Raw genomic sequence first — 20723 nt, forward strand, 5'->3', positions numbered from 1 at the left:
ATGTTGGCTTAGAGAAAGAACATTTCTATTCAAGATGGTGGTAATTAGAACTTTTGTTTTAGTGCTCATACCTCAAGTGACGTGTGATTTTTCCAAAGTTACATGTAGCATCAGTGACCCTCTGCCTTTCCTTCACAAGCAATATCAGTCAGGAGACCTCATTGTTGTGGATTTTCTATCTCAGATCTACATCTTCTATACGATAATAAACTTCCGAAAGTGTCCCTCCAAAGAACTATTTGATGACATTGTGTAAGTTTTTTAAAGACACACTCAGAAAACAGATTATTTTGAATTGTTAGGCCTGTCTTTACATTCACATTAGCTTTAGCTCCATATCTGGTGGGTGGCATCTTCATCATCCTCCACCTCCTCCTCCATCCTCCACCTCCTCCTCCATCATCACGTTCCTTCTTCATAATCCTCACCCACTCAGCTCTGCTGAGACAATCTTTCAGCTGTGCTGAGAAGAAATCTTTCAATTGCCCCCCCCTTCCCCCTAATTATGTGATAATAATAAAAAATTCCACAGAAATGAATTTGTATTAGGAAAAAAAATAATAAAATAGAAAATAGGGAAGAGAACAAACGTTTGTGAGTTTTGTGAAACGATACTGTTAGGCTGTTCCTAAAGTAGAAGTACTTTAAAGGAATAGGTGAACTGGGAATATACATAATTTCCTCAAGTTGAAAAGGGGTCCTGTTCATTACTGGTTTAAGCTTTATGTTCAGTGCATAAATCCGTTGTGTAAATAAGAGTTTTCCCTGGTAAAGGGTGGGTTTTTCAGTATCAGCTCTTACTCATGGGAGTTGGATTTTGGAAACTGGGTGTTGCAGCAAACTACTCGTGTCAAGCACATTCTCAAGGAAGCCTTAGAACTACTTCTGTGATTTGTCCTTCCATCTGTTTGCCAAGTTTGTAAAAATAAAACAAAAAACCCACCATTTTTAAAACTTCTTTTTAAGTTAAATTATACAGGAAAGAATAAGCACTACTGAAATTAACATCTCTCCCAATTATCTCTCCCTTAATAAGCCACAGAAAACAAAATATAGTATAAATGTATGAAAATCACAGCTAGCATTACTATCCTTCAAAGACAGTATCTCTGATTTACTCATAGATGGAATGGAGGAAACTGAACTTCTAACTCTTTATTTCAAAAATGATATTGGATCCTTTATTAGTCATTGCGTTTGAACTCTGTTTTATACTTTGATGATGGGAAAGGTCAGAGTAGAATAATCATCCTGATATGTATTCATTTTAATTGATGCAAGTAAAGTTTTAAAGGAAATTGTGTGTCTGTCATTCTGAAACTGGCAACTTTATCCTTTTGGAAAGCAACAATAAAGGATTTCAATTTTTAAAAAAAAAATAGGAAAAAGATTATTACATGAGAGAATATGAATTGGAAGAATGTTGAGACAAAATTATTCTCAGCACCGATAGTTGGTGATAGAAAGAATATGATATTTGTCCTTTTGCAGGCTATTTTAAATAAATAAATTTCATCATATTCACCTGAAAGGAAGCATATTATCAGATTGTTTTAACTGAATGCATTTTAACTGAATATATCATTCCCATTCCAGGGTCATGACTCCAATCTACCAGCACATCTTGGCATTAGAATTTGCCATCAAGGAGACCAATAGAAATGCCCATATTTTACTGAATCATACCCTGGGTTTCCATGTCTACAATAGCTACTTCAGTTCAAGCTGGACCTACTGTGCCTCATTGGAACTCTTCTCTACAAAGGGCCAGTTCATCCCTAACTATAACTGTGATAGGCAGAACAGACCAATAGCAGTCATTGGAGGACCTACTTCTGAAGTGTGTCTCCACATGGCTACCATCCTGTCCCTGTACAAGATGCCACAGGTATGGTGTTTCTATGGAGCATACACCAAGTAGGTAAAAGTCTATCTACTATTTTCTTCTTTTTATGGAAGTATTCATGCCCTGGCATTTGGACTTTAACTATTCTGTTTCTTTGCTGTTCGGAGGTTGGGGGACTAGAGGATTCATGGGTGTGCTAAGCCTTCCCAATGAATAATGCTGTCATTTTCCCCCTTCTTTAAGGGAAACAGTTGCTAAAATGGTGGAGTATCCTCAGGACTACAGTCTAGAAGGAATATTTAAAGGGAGAATATACCACTTTGCCATTCCAATTCCCATGAACTCTATTGAAAGAAAGGAATGAGAGAGGAATGTGGGAAAAGATATATAGAAAATGAGATATTGGGCAGTTTTAACTTTTTATTTTTGTTTTTTGCTTTAATACGGACAGAGAAATAAGATCTTAGTGGAAATCTTGCATCAATTATATCTAATATACTGTAAGAGAAATTCTTGTATTGTTGTTGCAATATAACATTGGAAACCCCAGAGGTACGGAATATGTTACAAATGTTGCTTTAGGCACAGAACACTTTATGTTCACTTTCTATGAAATTTGCATGGTGTAGATACTAGGAAATTCTGGTCCAAGTATGTACCATAGGTCAATACTGTAATGCAGTTCAGCCTTGAGAGTGACAGCATACCAATTTCCATGTATATTTAAGGACAGATTTCACCATTTTTTCCCCTAGTCTATACTTTCATTAAATACTGGATAGATTCTGAACTTCCTGGTCTGATAGTATGCCCTGAGAATGAATGTTAAATATAGGCGAATTCATGAAATGCGGACTGGATCTTCATTTTTATTTTGAGGGTTAAAATGGAGAAATAGTGCAACTACTGTACAAGCCAACTTTTTTTATGTAAACAACTTGTTTCATTTGCTCAATGGCCTAAATATTTATTTTTTTTAGCTAATATACAGCTCAGCTCCAGAAAGTAATACAAAAAACCAGGTGGTTTTATACCAACAGTTGTTCCCAAATATGGACCATCATTACAAGGGCATTTGTCAATTATTGCTGCATTTCAGATGGAAGTGGATTGGGGTCTTGTCTATGGAAAATGACAATGTTGAGAAGTTCCTACAAAGTGTGGTTCCCATGTTTGCCCAGAGAGGGATCTACTCAGCCTTCGTTGAAACATTTCCAATAATTCATTATTCAAATAGCATTGCTGAGTTGGTTGAAACAGGACTTGAAATGTACAAGGTGGCTATGACTAGCACCGTTAATGTAGTAGTAGTTTATGGTGAAATTGAGGAAATGATCATTCTAAGACTTTTCAGCAATCTGAAGTCTGACGATGCACCACTACAGAAAACAAGTAAAGTCTGGATCATGACACCTGAGATGGATTTCTCATCACTTCCCTTTCTAAGAGATAGTGACCTAAGCTTCCTCCATGGTGCTTTATCTTTTGCAATTCACTCTGAAAAGGTGTTGGGATTCCAGCAATTTGTTCAGATGAGAAATCCTCTATTGGAAAAGGAAGACAGTTTCATCAAGATCTTTTGGAAAAATACATTTGAATGATCCTTCCCCACCTCTGGAATGGAGAAGGAGGATGGGGTCACCTGTACTGGAGAGGAAAAACTGGAGACTCTTCCTACATCTATGTTTGAAATGGACATGACTGGCCACAGCTACAGTGTCTACAATGCAGTCTATGTGGTGGCACACGCATTGCATGACCTCCATTCATCTATAATGAAATACAAAGTAGGAGAACCTGAAGACAAACTGGAACTTCTGAATCAACAACATTGGAAGGTAAAGTTTAAAACTAATTTCAGACTGTTCAATGTATCTGCAAAATAGACTAAATTGAAAATAAATTCTTTATTCCAAATGAGTAATTTAAGGTGTAATTTTGCTAAACATCATTTTGTCACTAACTATACTCCAGATAATTTCTTTTTTAAAATAGTATTCTGCATATTCATTTCAACCAATATCTTCAGTATGAAGGCTAAGGGTCAAAATTAGCTGAGTCTTGTAATGGTCATCAAAAATAACAGCAGCAACAATTGTTTAGGTATATGGGGGGCAATAAATGGTCGGTCTGCTGGTTGGAAAAAATGGTAAGATGGTGAAAGACCACAGGGAGAAATCTGTATGGATGAATCCCTACTTTGAATCTGCCTTTTTGTAAAAGGAAAAAAAAGTAGTCCAACTTCCAGAATCTGTATTGGGATGAAGAGAAGAGATATGCAGATCAAAATAGACAAGGCAGTGGTGAGAGAAGGCCTAGCTGCTTTGAAAGGCTTTAAGGTGCTGAGGATGGATGGATTACATCCCAGAGTGACAAAGGAACAGGTGGGTGTGACCTCAGAACCACTAACGGTCGTCTTTGAGAACTCTTAGAGTATGAGGGAAGTGGCTGAAATGTTGCACTTCTCTATTCGTCTGGGCGTTTTAATAGTTCCCAAAGGCACTGAAAATTGTATTTTTTAATTCCCTATTTTTTTCATCCTCCTAATAGTTAGGTCTATTATGTATGTTAATTAATTTACTGTATATCTTTGTGTTCTGATTGCCACATCATTATAATCATGATTAACACTACTTATTTATTAACACTTTAACACTATGTATTTATTAATAACACTATAAATAACATTTATTAATAACACTATGTATTTATTAACATTTTTATTACATTACATTTTATTACATTACCTAAGCTTCCTTCCTTAAGCTTTGAAAGCCTTATTATTGGTAAGTTTGAAAGGGGAATGAAGGTAATCACTTTGTTGTAACATTCTATGCATGGGATGCCCTTTCCTAATTTGAGCTCTCTGACTAGAGATGGAGAGCTGTGATGTCATCCTTTCATACCAGAAGGTTCATGACTCCTTCATCCCAGAGAGGGGGATATTTCTTGGCACTGCACTGCCACTTGGTAATCAGGTAATACTTAAAAGCATTGAGTGGCCACTGATACATCTCTGTTCGCTTGACTTTCTTCCAAATTTAGCTCAACCACTTTATGAGAAGCATCTCATTCAATAAAACTGCTGGGCAAACAATTTCTTTCAACCAAAAGGGAGAATTAGAGACTGGATTTGATATTATCAATTGGATCACATTCCCTAACCTGTCATTTCGAAAAGTCAGAGTTGGAAGAGTAAACCCCATGGATTCCCAAGAAGTAATCTTCACCATTGATGAGGATGCTATTATATGGCCAAGGACATTTAACCAGGTATGGTCCAGTTACATTTTGGCTTGTGGATAGACATCATTTCATCTTTCTGTGAGCTCTCTTCAATCCAAACTCCCATGCACCTGTTACATTAAGATGCATATACTTCAGATGCATATACTTCAGATGCATATTCTTCATATATTCCAAGATCTCTAAAGATTTTCCAATCCATCTGGGTGACCAGTCCAACTGGTGACCCCTTGGGCATCTTGTAAGGTCTGTGTCTGAACGGAAGGATGGGGGGGGGGGGACGTTCAGGAAACAATAGCTATGTGTTTTGGTGATTGGACTCAGAAATAGAAGATAATGTTTTTGCCAGGTCACACCAAATAAAATAAGTTGGTCAAATGAAAGATCTGAATCAAACATTCAAAAAACAAATGTTACACAAAGCTTTAGTGGATAAAAAGGAAATTTTTTCTGTGGCAATATAGAAAAACAAAACAGAACAAAACTCCATCCAGTTTGCAAACACCTGCATAACTTATAGTCCTTGTTTAATGCTATGCAGTCCTTAATATTGGTAGGTCTGAATTCTCTCTCTCCATTTGAAGGCTTCCTTCTCTCTTGCTATTGAACTGAAACAAAAGGCAGACCACACATGACAGCAGGTAAGCAAGCAAAGTAAAATGATACTTCTAAATCCGGTGTAACCATTAAATATTATTTTTTCATAAAGAAAAGGCATTTTTTTCTCCTTCTTGAACAGGTCTGGCCTCTATCTCTGTGGAATAATGAATGCCATCCAGGTTATACAAGGAGCAAGATAGAAGGGAAGCCATTTTGCTGCTATAATTGTCTTCAGTGTCCACCTGGGAAGATTTCCAACAGGGAAGGTAAGAGTTATAGTATACATATTTCCCAGAAAATACAACTCTATAGTATTTGAGCCAGAACAATACTGAATATTTTAGAAGAATGCTCAAGGTTAGCTGCTATATTTGGCATATGAATCCAGTAAGGAAAGTGATCATGACCTAATGAAAGATGGATTCAGCTCACTCAATTAATTCCAGCATCCATACAAAGCAGTGTGCATCACAGCAAAGACATGGAAATGTAACTATTGGAAATGTGCTAATGTAGACTTAAACAGCCCTCTTTTTTAACAATGGAACGTGTCATTTGCATATTTCATTGCAATTTGTAATTGGCTATTTAATTTTCCAGACACAGAGGACTGTTTCCAGTGTCCAGAAGATCAATATGCAAATGGAAATCAGGATTCTTGTCTTCCAAAAGTTATCACATTTTTGATGTATGAAGAGCCTTTGGGGATGGTTTTAGCCAGTTCTGCTTTTTTCTTTTCTATGCTCACAGCTGCAGTCCTTTGGATCTTTATCAAACATCAGGACACTCCCATAGTCAGAGCCAACAACTAGAATCTCACCTATGTTCTCCTTATTGTTCTCCTGTTCTCTTTTCTCTGTACATTGTTATTTCTTGGCAAGCCTTCCAAGGTGACATGTGTCCTTTGTCAAATTGCCTTTGGGATCATCTTCTCCGTGGCTATTTCTTGTTTGTTGGCTAAAACCATCATTGTGGTTCTGGCTTTCATGGCCACCAAGCCAGGGTCCCAGATGACCAAATGGGTGGGGAAAAGATTAGCCATATTTATTGTGTTGGGCTGCTCATTTATTCAAGGAATTATTTGTGCGACATGGCTGACAACCTCTCCCCCATTCCCAGATGCTGACATGAATTCAGTGGCAGAAGAAATAGTTCTGGTGTGTAACGAAGGGTCTGTCTTCATGTTCTACTATGTCTTGGGCTATATGGGCTTCCTTGCCATTATCAGCTTCACACTGGCTTTCCTAGCAAGGAAATTGCCTGATGCTTTCAATGAAGCCAAGTTTATCACCTTCAGCATGTTTGTCTTCTGCAGTGTTTGGTTGTCTTTTATTCCAACACACCTGAGTACGAAGGGAAAATATACGGTTGCTGTGGAGATCTTCTCCATTATAGCTTCTAGCGCTGGGCTACTGATTTGTATCTTTTCTCCCAAATGCTACATCATTTTGTTGAGGCCTGATCTGAACAAAAAAGAACAGTTGAAAAGAGGGGAAAAAACAGAATAATATAAATTCTATGGCTCTTTCCTATTTTGCAGCAGGTATGGGAAAATATTAGGAATCACATCTATTCTAGTAGCATTTACTAACAGGTAATCTCTCTTGAGTTTTAAAGATTAGAACTCAGGCTACATATATAATGTAATTGATTCTTTTTCCTTTCCAATTTATATCACTTTTTTTTATTTGAACTTGTTGTAAAAGTTGGACTGAGATCTATGATTCTGCTCCATTATTTATTACCTATGAGAATGTATGTATTCGTTGAAAAGAAATGGAAAAGTTAAATAGACTAGTTTCCACTTTCAGAAACTATTAGAAAGACATATTAGATACATATTAGATTAGATACATATTAGAAAATATGTATTTCAAGTCTAGACTTCTGGTGGGGAGTGATGTTGGGTATATGCTCTCCCAAGGCATGGAGAGCAACAGCAGCTGTGAACGCCAGCTGGGAGGTGGATTCTGGCTGGCATAATCTCCCTGGATCACACGTGCTCCGGACAGCGGTTCCTTCTGAGTGAACTGCAGAAACGGAAAAGTTTTTGTAGCAGGCTCGGGAGTTGAGGTGCCAGTAGTCCTGGAATTTCATTTATGCTCCTAACTGGAGTGGGACCGATATGGACATTAAAGCCTTGTTTTCCCCATTTCTTAAGCACTTTGGGAAGTAATTAAAATTATGGTTGAAGATAGATTTCCTCCGTGGTAAAAATAAGACTCCTTGCAGTGTGTTAAACGTCTGAGATTACACCCGCCCACCCACCACCCACGCACAAAAAGGGACTTTGATTTAAAGATTCAAAACCTATTTGCATAATAGTTTAATTAACAGAAGATGTAAGAGTTTTAAAATGGACAAGGGCATAGTCTTTTTTCTTATTTTTCTATTTTCTATTTTTATTTTTAGATTTTTTACTTTTGATGAAAATGCTTTGGCATAATTTTTCACTAAGCTAGTTAAAGAGGCTAGCCTAGCATGGGAACATTTGCTATTTGTCCTTACAGAGTGTATGCAATTGGCGGAATATGCATAACAAAAGATAAGGTAAAGAGACAGACTGTAGCATTTAGTTGTCCTGGAGATGTGATACCTGTTGTAGCTGAAGCTATCAGGAACGATTAATAAGGGGGAAAAAAGAGAGGCTTGTCTTTTTATTTTGCCTGCTTGGGACATCTTCACTTTGGGATTAAAAATGGCTACTATAAAAATGGCAAAGGAGGGCGGAACGGATTCCCTGGATCTGTCTGCAGGAAAACAAAAAAATAATTACACAAGATGTGCTTCAGAAAATTTTTGAACAGATGGAAAATAATTTAAGCAGATGGGAATAAAATGGATCCTTTGTAAAATAAGAGAGGAGATGAGAGAAGGTTTTAAAAAATTGAAATTTATATAAAAAAAATATCTGGAGAGGTAAAACAAATGACAGAGTGGAATGTTAGAGAGTAAGGCAAAGGTTCAAGGCAGAGAGTTGGAAAGAGAATTGGATAATCTTGCTTTACAGGAATTGAGAGAAAGCATCCTGTTTGAGATTTAGTGCTGATCCAGATGTTCAAGGTGAAAATATTAGAGAGTGGCTTGTCACTACTTTGGCAAATTTTTTTGGTCTGGAGCAAGAACATATGGAGGCAGAAATTGATAAGATTTATAGAATAAATTCCAATTTTGCCAGAATGAGGAATGTCCCTAAGGATATTTTGGTGCACTTTGTTAGAAAGAAGACGAGGGATCAAGTCCTTCAGCAGCATTTTAACAGAAGATCGGAAATGGATAATGGTGACATATTTGTTTTGAAAGAGATTCCTATTAGAACCTGGCATAAGAGAAAAGAATACTCCTTCTTGGCTGAACAACTGAAACAGAAAAAGATCCCATTTCAATGGAATAAACTGGAAGGGGTGATTTTTTACTTTTAAACAGCAAAGATTTAGACTGAATTCTGTTCAGAAGACAAGAGATTTTTTAGAAAGATACAAAGGAGAATTTGAGGAGAAAGAAATGCCAGTTGAGGGGAGGGGGGGTGGTCTGCACAAATCCATCTTCTGGGCCAGTTGTGCCATTCCTGGACTGGGGAGCCTTACTCACATTCACCTCCCATTTGCATTACTGCAACAGACTCTACATGGGGCTGCCCTTGAAGACCATCCAGAAGCTGCAACTGGCTCAGAATAGAGTGGCACGTGCAATTTTGGGTGCTCTGCAGTTCTCCCAAGTAACACCACTGCTGTGTGAGCTGCACTGGTTTCCAGTTGTCTTAGAGGTGCAATTCAAGGTGCTGCTTATCACCTTTAAAGCCCTACATGGCACAGGGCCAGGTTACTTGCAGGTCCACCTCTCCCTGAGCGTAACTGCCCATCATATTAGGTAAGAGAGTGTGGGCACATTCCAGATCCCCTCCATCAGATGTTGGCACACCTTCTCTGTGGCCATCTCAGCCCTTGGGAACAGCCTCCCACCTGAGATCCAAGGGATCTCTACGCCTTTTAACCTTCCGAAGGGCTGTGAAGATCTGGATCTTCCCCCCAGTGTTGGGCTAGGATGGGGTTTGAGTGCAAGGATGATTGGGCTGGCATCTGGGGGGGGGGGAGTACTTTTGTTTTTAACCATGTTTTTAACCTATTGTTTTGAGCCACCTAGGTTCATGGGGTCACGAAGAGTCGGACACGACTTAACGACTGAACAACAACAACAGGGTCATGATAGGTGGCTATATAAGTCCTGTAATTCAAGTAAAATAAAATAAGAAATGATAAAAAGAAAGGGAAAAGAAACGAAAAGAAAGAAAAGAAGAGTGATAACATAAGGTATCTATACAGCTGGATCTGGATCTGGATAATACCTCTTGAGGAGAAGTGGGATCCCAGCTGCTTTGAAAGAGACAAAGGCATGCTTTCTTCTGAAGAAGCCCTCTCTTAGCCTGAATGTATTGAACAATTTTGCTCAGTCTGGGACCTCTGCTTTTGGGGGAAGACTTTGAGAATGGAATGCAGTTAAGCTACAGAACATCCATGGGGACCAGCCAAGATGACAATGTTTTAAAAGAAAGTTCAACTAAAATTAAAAATGAGGCACTGTAAAAAAAATATGTTTTTTGCATATGAACTGGGAAGTACCCTTGAACAATTCAGGACTGATTACTTCTCAGCATTAGGAGACCTTCGATTTAAATGCAAATGCTTTCTCATGGTCTATATAAACTAACACACAAGACTAGAACTTACATTTTTCTGTTGTTTAGTCTGGTGTTTTATGTGAATGTAGACAGGCAGATTCGGAGGTATTTCCTTGAATGTTTCTGTAAACCGGATGTTAATGCTACATATCGAGCTATCTCCTTGAGGTGAGGTTACTTACAGATACTTTACTATTCTATTTAATGATGATTTTTTTCATTTTACTGAACATATACTTTGTACATATACTAGACTCCATGAGAAACAGAAATACATGGGTAATTGCACAGTTTCTTGGATAACATCTGCCGAATTATCCACTTCGCAAAACCCAGTTTACTGTTGCATATACCTGATATATCATAGCCATCCATTTCCAGAGAAAGCATTGCCAGGTCAATGCAAAAGAAGAAAATGAATTTCTACATGGAGCAGAATATTAAATCCAACAGTTAGAATTTAACCTGACCTCTTCCAACTCTATCATTGTATAAATACTTACAAATCTACTACTCCTCAGAGAGGATTTCCAATTTAGCCTAAGAATGTTTTATTATCCCATTTCCCAGTTCAGGTTTCCTCTTACCTTTCCGAATTTTACATGATGTACTTTTTTTTTTAAGACACCAAGCTGCATTTGTGCTAATGTTCTGATTCATTTCACAATGTTATGTGGAAAAAAAATCCCCTCAGCTGAGTTTTTGTCTCAGCCCAGCTATGTGTAATCATCACATTGGATGAGGATTATGAGGCAAGCAAGCCATCTGCAACAGCTCTTAACCTATATGAGTCTTTTTTAATCTTTGTGACCACAATCATACATGCATACATACGCATTAGGTCATGAGTTACTTCCAGCCCTCTGCTATCAGTTTCAAAGAGAAATATTATTCTAAGAGAAAAGAAACAAATCAAAGGGAGGGGGTGGTTAAGAGTGCCAAAATGCTAGGACAGATTGATGAGTTGCTGTGGGAATGCTCTGATAAAATAGGTGTAAGCCAGCTCCAAGGCTATTACAAATTGCTTCTGTTGCAATTGAATTTATGCGTTCCCATCTGAAAACTTATTTTCCTCACAGCTCTCCCCAGTTTCACATGCAGAATGTCAAACAAGATGTCTGACAGGGAAACTGGATTCAGCCTTGCACTTAAGGATTGTTTTAAATGTTTAAAAAAATACAGTAATGAATTTGGATTTAATTGCAAGAAAATCTGCCCTGGGAAAATTGGGCTTCTGAAAATAAACATAAGATAAGAAAGAGCCTTCAAAGTCAGAAGGGACGGACACTAACAATATTTCTCTTTTAACAATGGAGCAGTATCCTTCTTCCAAAGAATTTTTAGCTCTTTGGAATCAGTGTGTCCAGGAACTATTTGTAAAATTGGGGCTAACAGAGATTGGAGAAGAAGAAAAGATTTTACTGGACAAAATAGCAGTGGAGGATGACTGGAATAAGGACTTTAAACTGGACTTTAAACAAATGACAGGTTATAAGAGGGACATGGAAGATGGACTCAAAGTTGCTTGATTATGAGAATGATATGGAGAAAGCAGCTGTAATGGACTGGAAGAGTGACTTTGAGAACTATTCTATTTTGGACATCTTGAAGGGAAATACCAAATCTCTGAAACCTTTTTTGAAAATAGATGGGAAGAGAATGATAAGAGATTGTTATTTGGGGTTTTATTTGGAGAGGAGACTGAAGACTGAGCCTTTCAAAAAGAAGAGAAAGAAATTCAAAGTGGATTTATCAGATCAAGGTTCAATTGTCCATGTTTTGATTTTGGATTGTTACTGTTGAATTTTCTTTTTCTGCTCAGGACTGTAAGATAATGCTTTATACCTGTAAAAGTAATTTATTTGGTTTATCTTAAAACACATATGTGATTATTAGTGATCTTTTGTATGGTTAAGGGGAGAGATCATTTAGGTTTCACTTCTCAGAAAAAAACTTAGAAGCTAAAATGCAAAATTGACTTATTTGTTGAAGCTTAAAATGTATACTTTATTATTATTGGCACTCTTAATCCTTTTGCTGATTCGACTGATTGCTAAATATTTTTTTACGATTCTGTTATTATTTAGGGATGAGAAAGGGGATAGAGGTTTTTTTGTTTTTGTTTTAGTAGTAATAGAGAAGGTGTTAAGTTACTGTTAATACATACACTTGTTTGGAGGGAGGGGGAAGTCATCTTTTCTATTTCTTTTTTCTCTTTTTCTTTCTTTGTTTTCTTTTTGTTTGTAGGTTTTTTAGTTTTGTATTACTTTTTATTTATATAAATTTTAATTAAGATATGGAAAAAAACAGGGGGACAGGTAAACAAAAACAAATATATGGCTCTATTACGTACATATTTTAAAATGAAACAAAGACTAATTATACTGAGTTTAATGCCATATTAGTAGTTTATGCTGGGAAAATCTTCTATTTGCTTTGATGGTTTCAAATTATAGACTTGCAATAATCGCCCTAATCTTTTCAATTGGCTTATTATTCTATGTTGAGAAATATTTTTGAGGAACAAAATAAATCTGAAATTGAAAATTGCTATAGCTTTAATGTCTTTTTGATGTCTCATTCTGTTATCACTAAGTTGCGCACGCTTCAAAGTTCTTTCAATGTTTGGTGTAAAAGGCATCATGAGTTTCATCAGAGCTCTGAACAATTGATTTCCTGGTATTTCTTTGAGTACTCTCAATAGGGTCATTTTTGCCAAATTACAAGGAGAAGTCGTACGATCTGCTTCTGGATTGTAGGGACAAATCTCATCCAGAAGTTGAAAGAAGAAATAAGAAAGTAGTCTTATTTTTTTATTTCATCTTATTCTTGACAACAGTTAAAAGTTCGCCATTCTGGCCAATTGTTTACCATAATTTTCCAGAAATCTCTGCCAGTTTGTGCCAGCAGATTTTTTTTTTCTGAGCCATTTTAAGTTGAACCAGGAACTTTCCAGTGTTCCAAGCCTACAGGAATATTCTTAAGTAAACTTGATGTAGGATTTTGAAAGGGAACAGTCTAGCTGATTTGTGATGGTGTTGACTGTTATCAGTTGTGCTAGCTGTTCATGTTGTTGGTTGTTTTTGTGATTCCATTGTCTGCAGCTGGTTTACTCACAAAGCAGGTAGCCCAAGAGGCTTCCCCCCATGCTGTAAACTCCCTCTCAAATACCTGATCTGTTCTGTCAGAGCTGATTACATTTCCTTCTCCACCAGGTGAGGGGTTTACAGGTGAAAGTGCCTGCAAGATCGAAGGTCCCACACTCCCATTCTGCTTCCCCACAGCTCCTCCCCAGAGGACACAAGACTGGAGTCAAGTCATCCTCACCCCTTTGGAAGTAGGACAGGAGTAGCAGATCTTCCCTTGAAGTGGAGGGCCTAGTCTTTTGAACCATCATCTGGGTGATTTGTCATTCAACCACATCAGCCCACAGGACACAAAAGTCCATTTGGCAGAGATGGTTCTGCTCAATTTGCACTCAAATGGCCTGCAGCAGTCCTGAGGCAAATGGAGCCCCACTGTGACCACCTCTCCTCCTGTGAAAGGTATCCATAGTATTTGTCCACTCCCCTGTCTATGGAATGACCACTCTGAGCACAGCTCTCCACTCTCATTTTGCATAACAATTCTCTGCCAGGCAATGGGGATCCAGGCACCTTCACAAACTGACTGACAAAGTCAGTCTTCTCTCCCAAAATGCAATCCATTGATGAAAGAGACATTCCAATTAGCCTTTCCCCTGTTGCTTCAACCATGGGGGTGTTTCCAGTCTTCCCCCCTTGTTTCATTTTGACCAGGAACTTGGAGGGGAAAGAGGAATTGCAGATCCTGCAGCCTCTGTTAGCTCACTCCTCTGTGTCACTGTTAACTTCTTCCTTACTGATCATTTGGGCTTCTGACTGTAATTTTTCACAAGTGTGTTTGCAGATCTTCATCCAAATCTGTGTTGCATGTGGGGCTTCCTTCGACTCATGCTTTGCTTGAAAATTATCGACTTCTTTCTCTTTTTTTCCTTTTCCTTTTCTTTTCTCTCCCTTTTCCTCCCAGAGATTCTAAATTCCCATTCAGATTTACTTATCTGATTTTGCGATCTCTGCTCATGTCTGACTTCTGGAGTTTATCCTTGCCAGATTCTCTCTCTCTCCTGAATCGATTATTTACCTTCATAGATTCATGTAACAGGTTGCTGGTTCTGAACAGGGAGGATCAGCTGTTTCATGATCCCTCATGCTTTCATTCACTCTCTCTTTCACAGTCGATGGGGGCACGGATGTGGTCCTAAGACTGATACCAAGCCCTAGGGAATGAGAGGTTAACTAAAAGGGGAAGCAAAACATTCATAGTCGGTACCAGGGTTTTAAAAAAGGAATGTAACAATCACTTATGACATAACAAAAACAATACAAGATCTATAATTAATAAAAGGATGCCATCCTCATCCCCACAATGCAAACCCACAAAGGTTTCAAAGGTCTTGCCACTGAAACATAACCCCAATTCTAGTACTGACAGCACCCAAAACGGTACCTCTTTTGAGGACCTATCATGGTGGTAGACAACTTTGGGATTAGGCAGTCAATAAGATAATTTTTAATGCTATTTCCTCCTTAGGTACTTCCTGCTATTTAGCTCAGGTCTCAGTACAAGAATATATATTTTTGGGAAAAAGATGCAGACCAGTAAGCCAGCACTGGAGGCCAAGATGGAAAAGATCTCCACAGCCACCATGTATTTGCCCTTTGTGCTTAAATAAGTGGGAACAAAGGACACCCAGACACTGCAGAAGACCAACATGCTGAAGGTGATAAACTTGGCTTCATTGAAACTGTCAGGCAAGTTCCTGGCCAGGAAGGCCACCGTGAAGCTGATGGTAGCCAGAAAGCCCAGAAAGCCCAGGACACTGTAAAACATGGTGACAGATCCTTCATTACACTCCAGGATAATTTCTTCCATCATGGAGTGCATGTCAACATCTGGAAAGGGGGGTGCAGTTACCAACCATACACTGTAAATCAAGGCTTGAGTAAAGGAGCAGGAAAGAACAACAGAGCTGGCCAGGTGTTTCCCAGACCATTTTCTCATCCCAGGTCCTGGTGTGGTGGCCATGAAAGCAAGGACCACAATGATGGTCTTGGCCAAAACTGAAGAAACGGCTATTGAGAAGATGATGCCAAAAGCTGTTTGTCGAAGGAGACACATAAGCTTTGTGGGTTGTCCAATGAAGAGCAAAGTGCTAAGGAAAGAAAGCAAGAGGGAAATGAGGAGAACATAGCTGAGGTTCCGGTTATTGGCTTTGACAATGGGAGTCTCCCTGTGCTTAATGAAGAGGTGAAGCACCAAAGCTGTGAGGAAAGAGAAGAAAAGGGCAAAAGCAGTGAGCGTGATTCCAAAAGGTTCTTCAAATTTCAGGAAGCTTATTGTTTTTGGAAGGCAGAGATTCTGGTCCTTGTTGGGATGCTGATCATCCAGACATTGAAAACAGTCATCTACATCTGTTAAAAAAGAAGAAGAAGCTACTTCACAGACTACAGCTGTATGCATAACAAATATATAATATATTTTTGTACATAAGTCTCAGCTGTGAAAGAAAAAAGACACAATAAAAGTAACAACACAGATCATAGGATCACATTAAGAGGAACCTGAATAAATCATTATTTTTGGGTTGTCACCAAATATTGCTCCCTTTCTCCTTTTTATTTAAGAACCTAAAACAGCTTTGCTTATTTTGGTGTTTTTTTGTATCATTATAAAAGGATACAATAAATAAGTTTCCACATTTGATTACACTTTAATATTTTTAATTTATGTAATATAATATTGCTGCTTTTAACTGCCAAGGTGGGCATAAAATAAAGATGCCCCACAGTCACCGAAATGGTGAAAGACACATGAGTGAAGCTCCAACCTTTGTGTCCCAATGTTTGACGCAAGTATCTATGTTGCCATTTTATGTCATAACATTAAGGTGCAGTTTCTGTCTTTTGCCCTCTCCCACAGACACTTAAAGGCTTTCTCCAAGCAACATGTGATAAATGTGAATTTGGTGAAAGTGAAAAGAAAGTAAGACCCACAAGTTGCTCTTCAAACTCCATGATCTCCCAAAATATTCAGTCTTCAATCAACCCTTTTTAGTGACTCCTCAAGACATAGGGGATGATATGAACCTGACAGGTTGTACATGAATACATTTTGCTACAGCAGTTCTTACTCTTTGGATTAGAAATCTTCCCCTCTGGGCATCGATGGCAATTGTAGCAGCAAAACGATTTCCCTTCAATCTTGGTCCGACTGTAACCAGAATTGCAATGGGCATTACACAGAGAAAGAGGGTGTCCCTGCCCAGAAACATGAGAGGAGAATTTTTTATCCTTCCTAAAACAGATATTGCAAGTATCTGCCTAAAGATTATACCCAGGGACCTTTTACAAAAATATTAATTGATGGTAGCCTTGAAATGAGCCATGCAATGAAAGAAATTCAAAGAGATGATAAAGTGATGAGCACAGGTGAGTGTAAACATCACATTTGTCAACACCCCTGAAAGAAGCTAGATATTCCACCCAAAAGATTTATTTGATTTAACAAATAGCCCACAGATGTGACCTTTTCCCCCCCTTCAGATGAGTACCTTAGCAGAATCCAAAGTTGGATTAAAAAATAGATTAGCTCGTGGCTTAAATTTCACTGAATTGTACAATTATACATGTACGGTGAGAATTGGAGGATAGTTGCATCTGGCCATTAAGTCTGTTCTTTACATACAGAAATAAGCCAAATATTTGTCGATCCCCACTATATACTCTTCACCTGCAGCAACTCTTCAAGAAAGCAAAGAACCTGCATGCTGCAGATTGTGTAATTCAGAAATTAAATTAAGAACACGGAAAAAAAAGTTATAATGGTGGGATGGGAAGCAATGAAACATATAACATCCATAAATACACGGTGGGAAAATGATTGACATGTTTTAGTACGAGATCCACCTGATTAAAAGCCTTGGGCCATTTGATCGCATCTTCATAAATGGTGAATATTTTGTCAGGGACATTCTGTGGTGCCATTCTTCCAACTTTGACTCTAACGAAGGACTGATTTGGAAATGTGATCCAATTGATAATATCAAATCCTGCGATCAGTTCCCCTTTTGAAGTAAAGGAAAGCGTTTCTCCAACACTGTTGTTAAATGAAACACTTCTCAGGTAGTGGTGAAGCTACATGAAAATGAGGTCAACAAATCATCATCATAATCATATTAAATAAATACAGTTACAATCAAAGTGAATGTTAATGGCATTCTTTCTGTGAAAACAAATAGTCTGGCATACAGATTTATCCTATATATTTCAAATAGCCAATTTCAATTCATTCTTTCCAGCTTTCCTTTTGGAGATTCTGTTGCTGTTGAACTAGGCAATCTTAATTTTGTTTGCAGTAATTGTTGCCCTGGAATGTATGGGATTACTTCTAGGCTGGGTCACTTACTTTAAGCAAATGGAATCTCCTACTCTGGCTACAGAGATACTAATTGAATCTCTAGAATAATTATTTCCATTGCTTTCTAGGATAATGTATGCTCCTTCACTGCCAGGAATGATTAAAGATTTATATCAAGTCGATCATAACCTTTCCATCCAGGCAGGTCACAATAAATATTTCACAAGTAAAATAAAAGACAATAAGCTCTAATTCTCTATCCTCCATGCAAAGTTAGGGCTGAGTTAACTTCATATATTCTGAGAAAGGAAAGATGTCAATATTCAGTAGTTTGCTAGAAGATGAGCAACTTTATGCAAGGCTTTCCTGTTCATCTATCCTGCCAGGCTATGAACACAAAAACAAAAACAAAACCTTAAAAGGAAAAATATTTTAAAAAATGAAGTTGATCATCCTCATTATCTTCGTTCCATTTATCAGGAATGGCCAATCAGCTTCCACATTGTTTTAAGGCAATGCTATGAACTGGGTGTGAAAAGGCAGCCAAGACACAAATTCGAAATTCTGCAGTGATGTCAGAATTTGAACCACTGTGTTCAAGTGCCTGGAGCTCCCAAAAATGTGTGTAGGTGTTTTCTCCTGCATTATTGATCTCAGGAAACTACCTGCCAAGGTTGTTGCTTGAGAAGTTGCTGCCTCTGCTTATCTCGTCTTGCTCCTTGTTTCACTGTAGACAAGTGCATCACATGCAAAGCTTCTGCCACGACATGGACAGCGTTATAGATGCTGTAGCTGTGGCTGGTCATGCTCATTTCAAAAATCGACCCAGGAAGATGCTCCAGGTTCTCCTCTCCAGTGCAGAGTTCTTCTGCCATTGTTTCTCCAGCAGCACTGGAGAAAGAACACTGAAATGCCTCTTTCCAGAAATCCCTGGAAAAAAGATCCTGTTTAGATGTGAGCTTCCAGTGCTGAAGGAACTGATGGAATCCCAGCACTTCCTCACTGTGAACTGCAAAGGAGAGTGCACCATGGATGAAGTCCAAGGGCCAGCTTCGTTGAAAGGACATTGATGTGAAATCCATCTGGGCTATGAAAATCCATACTATGGGTTTTATTAGGTTCTCCTCGAATTCAGCCATATAAAGCATCACCCTTAAAATCACCATAGTTTGAATTTCACCATACACAAGGACTACATTAGCAGTTGATCCTATAATGATTCTGGTAGTTTTCTCTCCCTCCGCAACCATTTCAGAGATTGCAGTTGAAAACTTCTGTTGTGGAAATGTTTCTATAAAGTCAAAGCAGATACCTCCCTGGGCAAATATGGGGAGCTCATTTTCTGCAAATCTCTCCCCACTTTCATCATTAGTGAAAATCACTCCAATCCACGTCCACTGGAAATGTAGCAGCAAGTGGAGAATCCCCTTATATTGTTGTCTGACGTCTGGAAATATCTGGCGAAGGAACACGTTTTGGTTTCTATCACTCATCACTGGAGAGCATCCATATGCCAACTAAAGAATACAGCAAGCAGTCAAGAAGGAAATATGTTTGAGATATTTTGTGAATACAATTAATTTGAGTACTTTCACCATTTCTAAATTGCTAGGCATGTGCTCAAGCATTAATTGTTTTTCAGTGCAGACTTCTTTCAAATTCAGTGATACTTTGGGGTTTGGATGGCCATGGATTTACCTACTCTGAAATAAACAGAAGAAACTTTTCTCAGGACATGATCAGTAACATAAACCCCAAGTAATCACATATTCATACATGACATTTCCCTAGGAATGGAAGGACTTAAATTCTCTCCCACTGATATGTGTGTGGGGAATGTAGAATTTTATGCTAATTGAAAGTTTGAATGGACTTTTCATATGATGTCTATACAATCATCTATATTAATATTCCCATACATTCTGAAGAACCTACTGTCTAGTTTAGGTCCTTTGTAATGTCACACGTAACTGAAGTTGCCATAAAACCTCAACATCAAACCAACAGAATCTAGATCCACTGCCTGGAACAGTAGCAGTCACCAATTTTTGATTACAGCCTGCAAAATCATCTGTTCTTTCTCAGAAATGGGCCGGTTTCCTTAACTGTTGCACATATCTGTTATTCTTTGGGAGCTCAAAGTCTCTGAAATGGGAAAATGTGCTTTTGAATTTAAGCTATGTGAGCAGGAAAATCGGAACTCATTGGCTGATAAGCCAGTATCGACAGTAAAGAGTGAAAACTGTACTGGTACAGGGTGCTCTTGAATCAGGACCTGCCTCTTTTAGTTTCATCCTATCTCCATAATGGTATCAAAGCCATTTCTCAAAAGTATTGCTTGCTTAACAATATTGCATGAGGCCAACTCACCTGTGGAATCTTATACATGGACAAAATGGGTGCCATGAAGAGACATGCATCAGCACTGGGTCCCCCTATAACCGCTGCTGTGTTAGTCTGCCGATCACACTTGTAGTTTAGAATAAAGTTGTCCCGTGTGGAGAGAAGTTCCATTGAGGCATAATAAGTCCACTTAGCCCGGAAATGATTGTTCAACACATGGAAGCCCAGCGTGGCATTAGGTAAGATCCTTGGACTTTCATTAATGGTCTCTATAGCAAATTGCAAGGCCAGCAGATGCTGGTAGTTCTGAGTTACTACACTGCAATGAGAAGACTGCCTTATGAATAATGAAATCTTACAGTCTAAACAAATGACTGTCTCTCCATGGAACAAATTTCTTGGAAATTTCTTCTTTCTAAGAATAAACATTTAATAATAATACAAGAGGGGAGAGATTTTGACTACTTATTTTTTTCTGTATTTATCCCAGGTTTTCAGTACATTACTTATTATTATGAACTGTTCTCATAGATTGCTTGTTTCTGGCTTTGTCGACCTAGAGATATTTATTCA

General features: G+C 38.2%; 1 protein-coding gene across 1 annotated transcript; it reads right to left on the bottom strand.

Moving 5' to 3' along the window:
* Positions 1–14966: 14966 nt before the first annotated feature.
* Positions 14967–20321, bottom strand: LOC148215261 (vomeronasal type-2 receptor 26-like). Its single transcript, XM_088143963.1, has 5 exons — positions 20178–20321; positions 18473–19324; positions 17348–17584; positions 16582–16708; positions 14967–15862 (listed from the first exon to the last, which is right to left on the bottom strand). Exons 1-5 carry the CDS (start codon positions 20319–20321, stop codon positions 14967–14969), a joined length of 2256 nt encoding a protein of 751 aa, XP_088000089.1.
* Positions 20322–20723: the final 402 nt, after the last annotated feature.

The sequence above is a fragment of the Python bivittatus genome, unplaced genomic scaffold (genome assembly GCF_059951505.1).
Source record: "Python bivittatus isolate LINGU-HERP-01145 unplaced genomic scaffold, Pbiv_v1 ctg000430_np1212, whole genome shotgun sequence".
NCBI classification, from domain to species: domain Eukaryota; kingdom Metazoa; phylum Chordata; class Lepidosauria; order Squamata; family Pythonidae; genus Python; species Python bivittatus.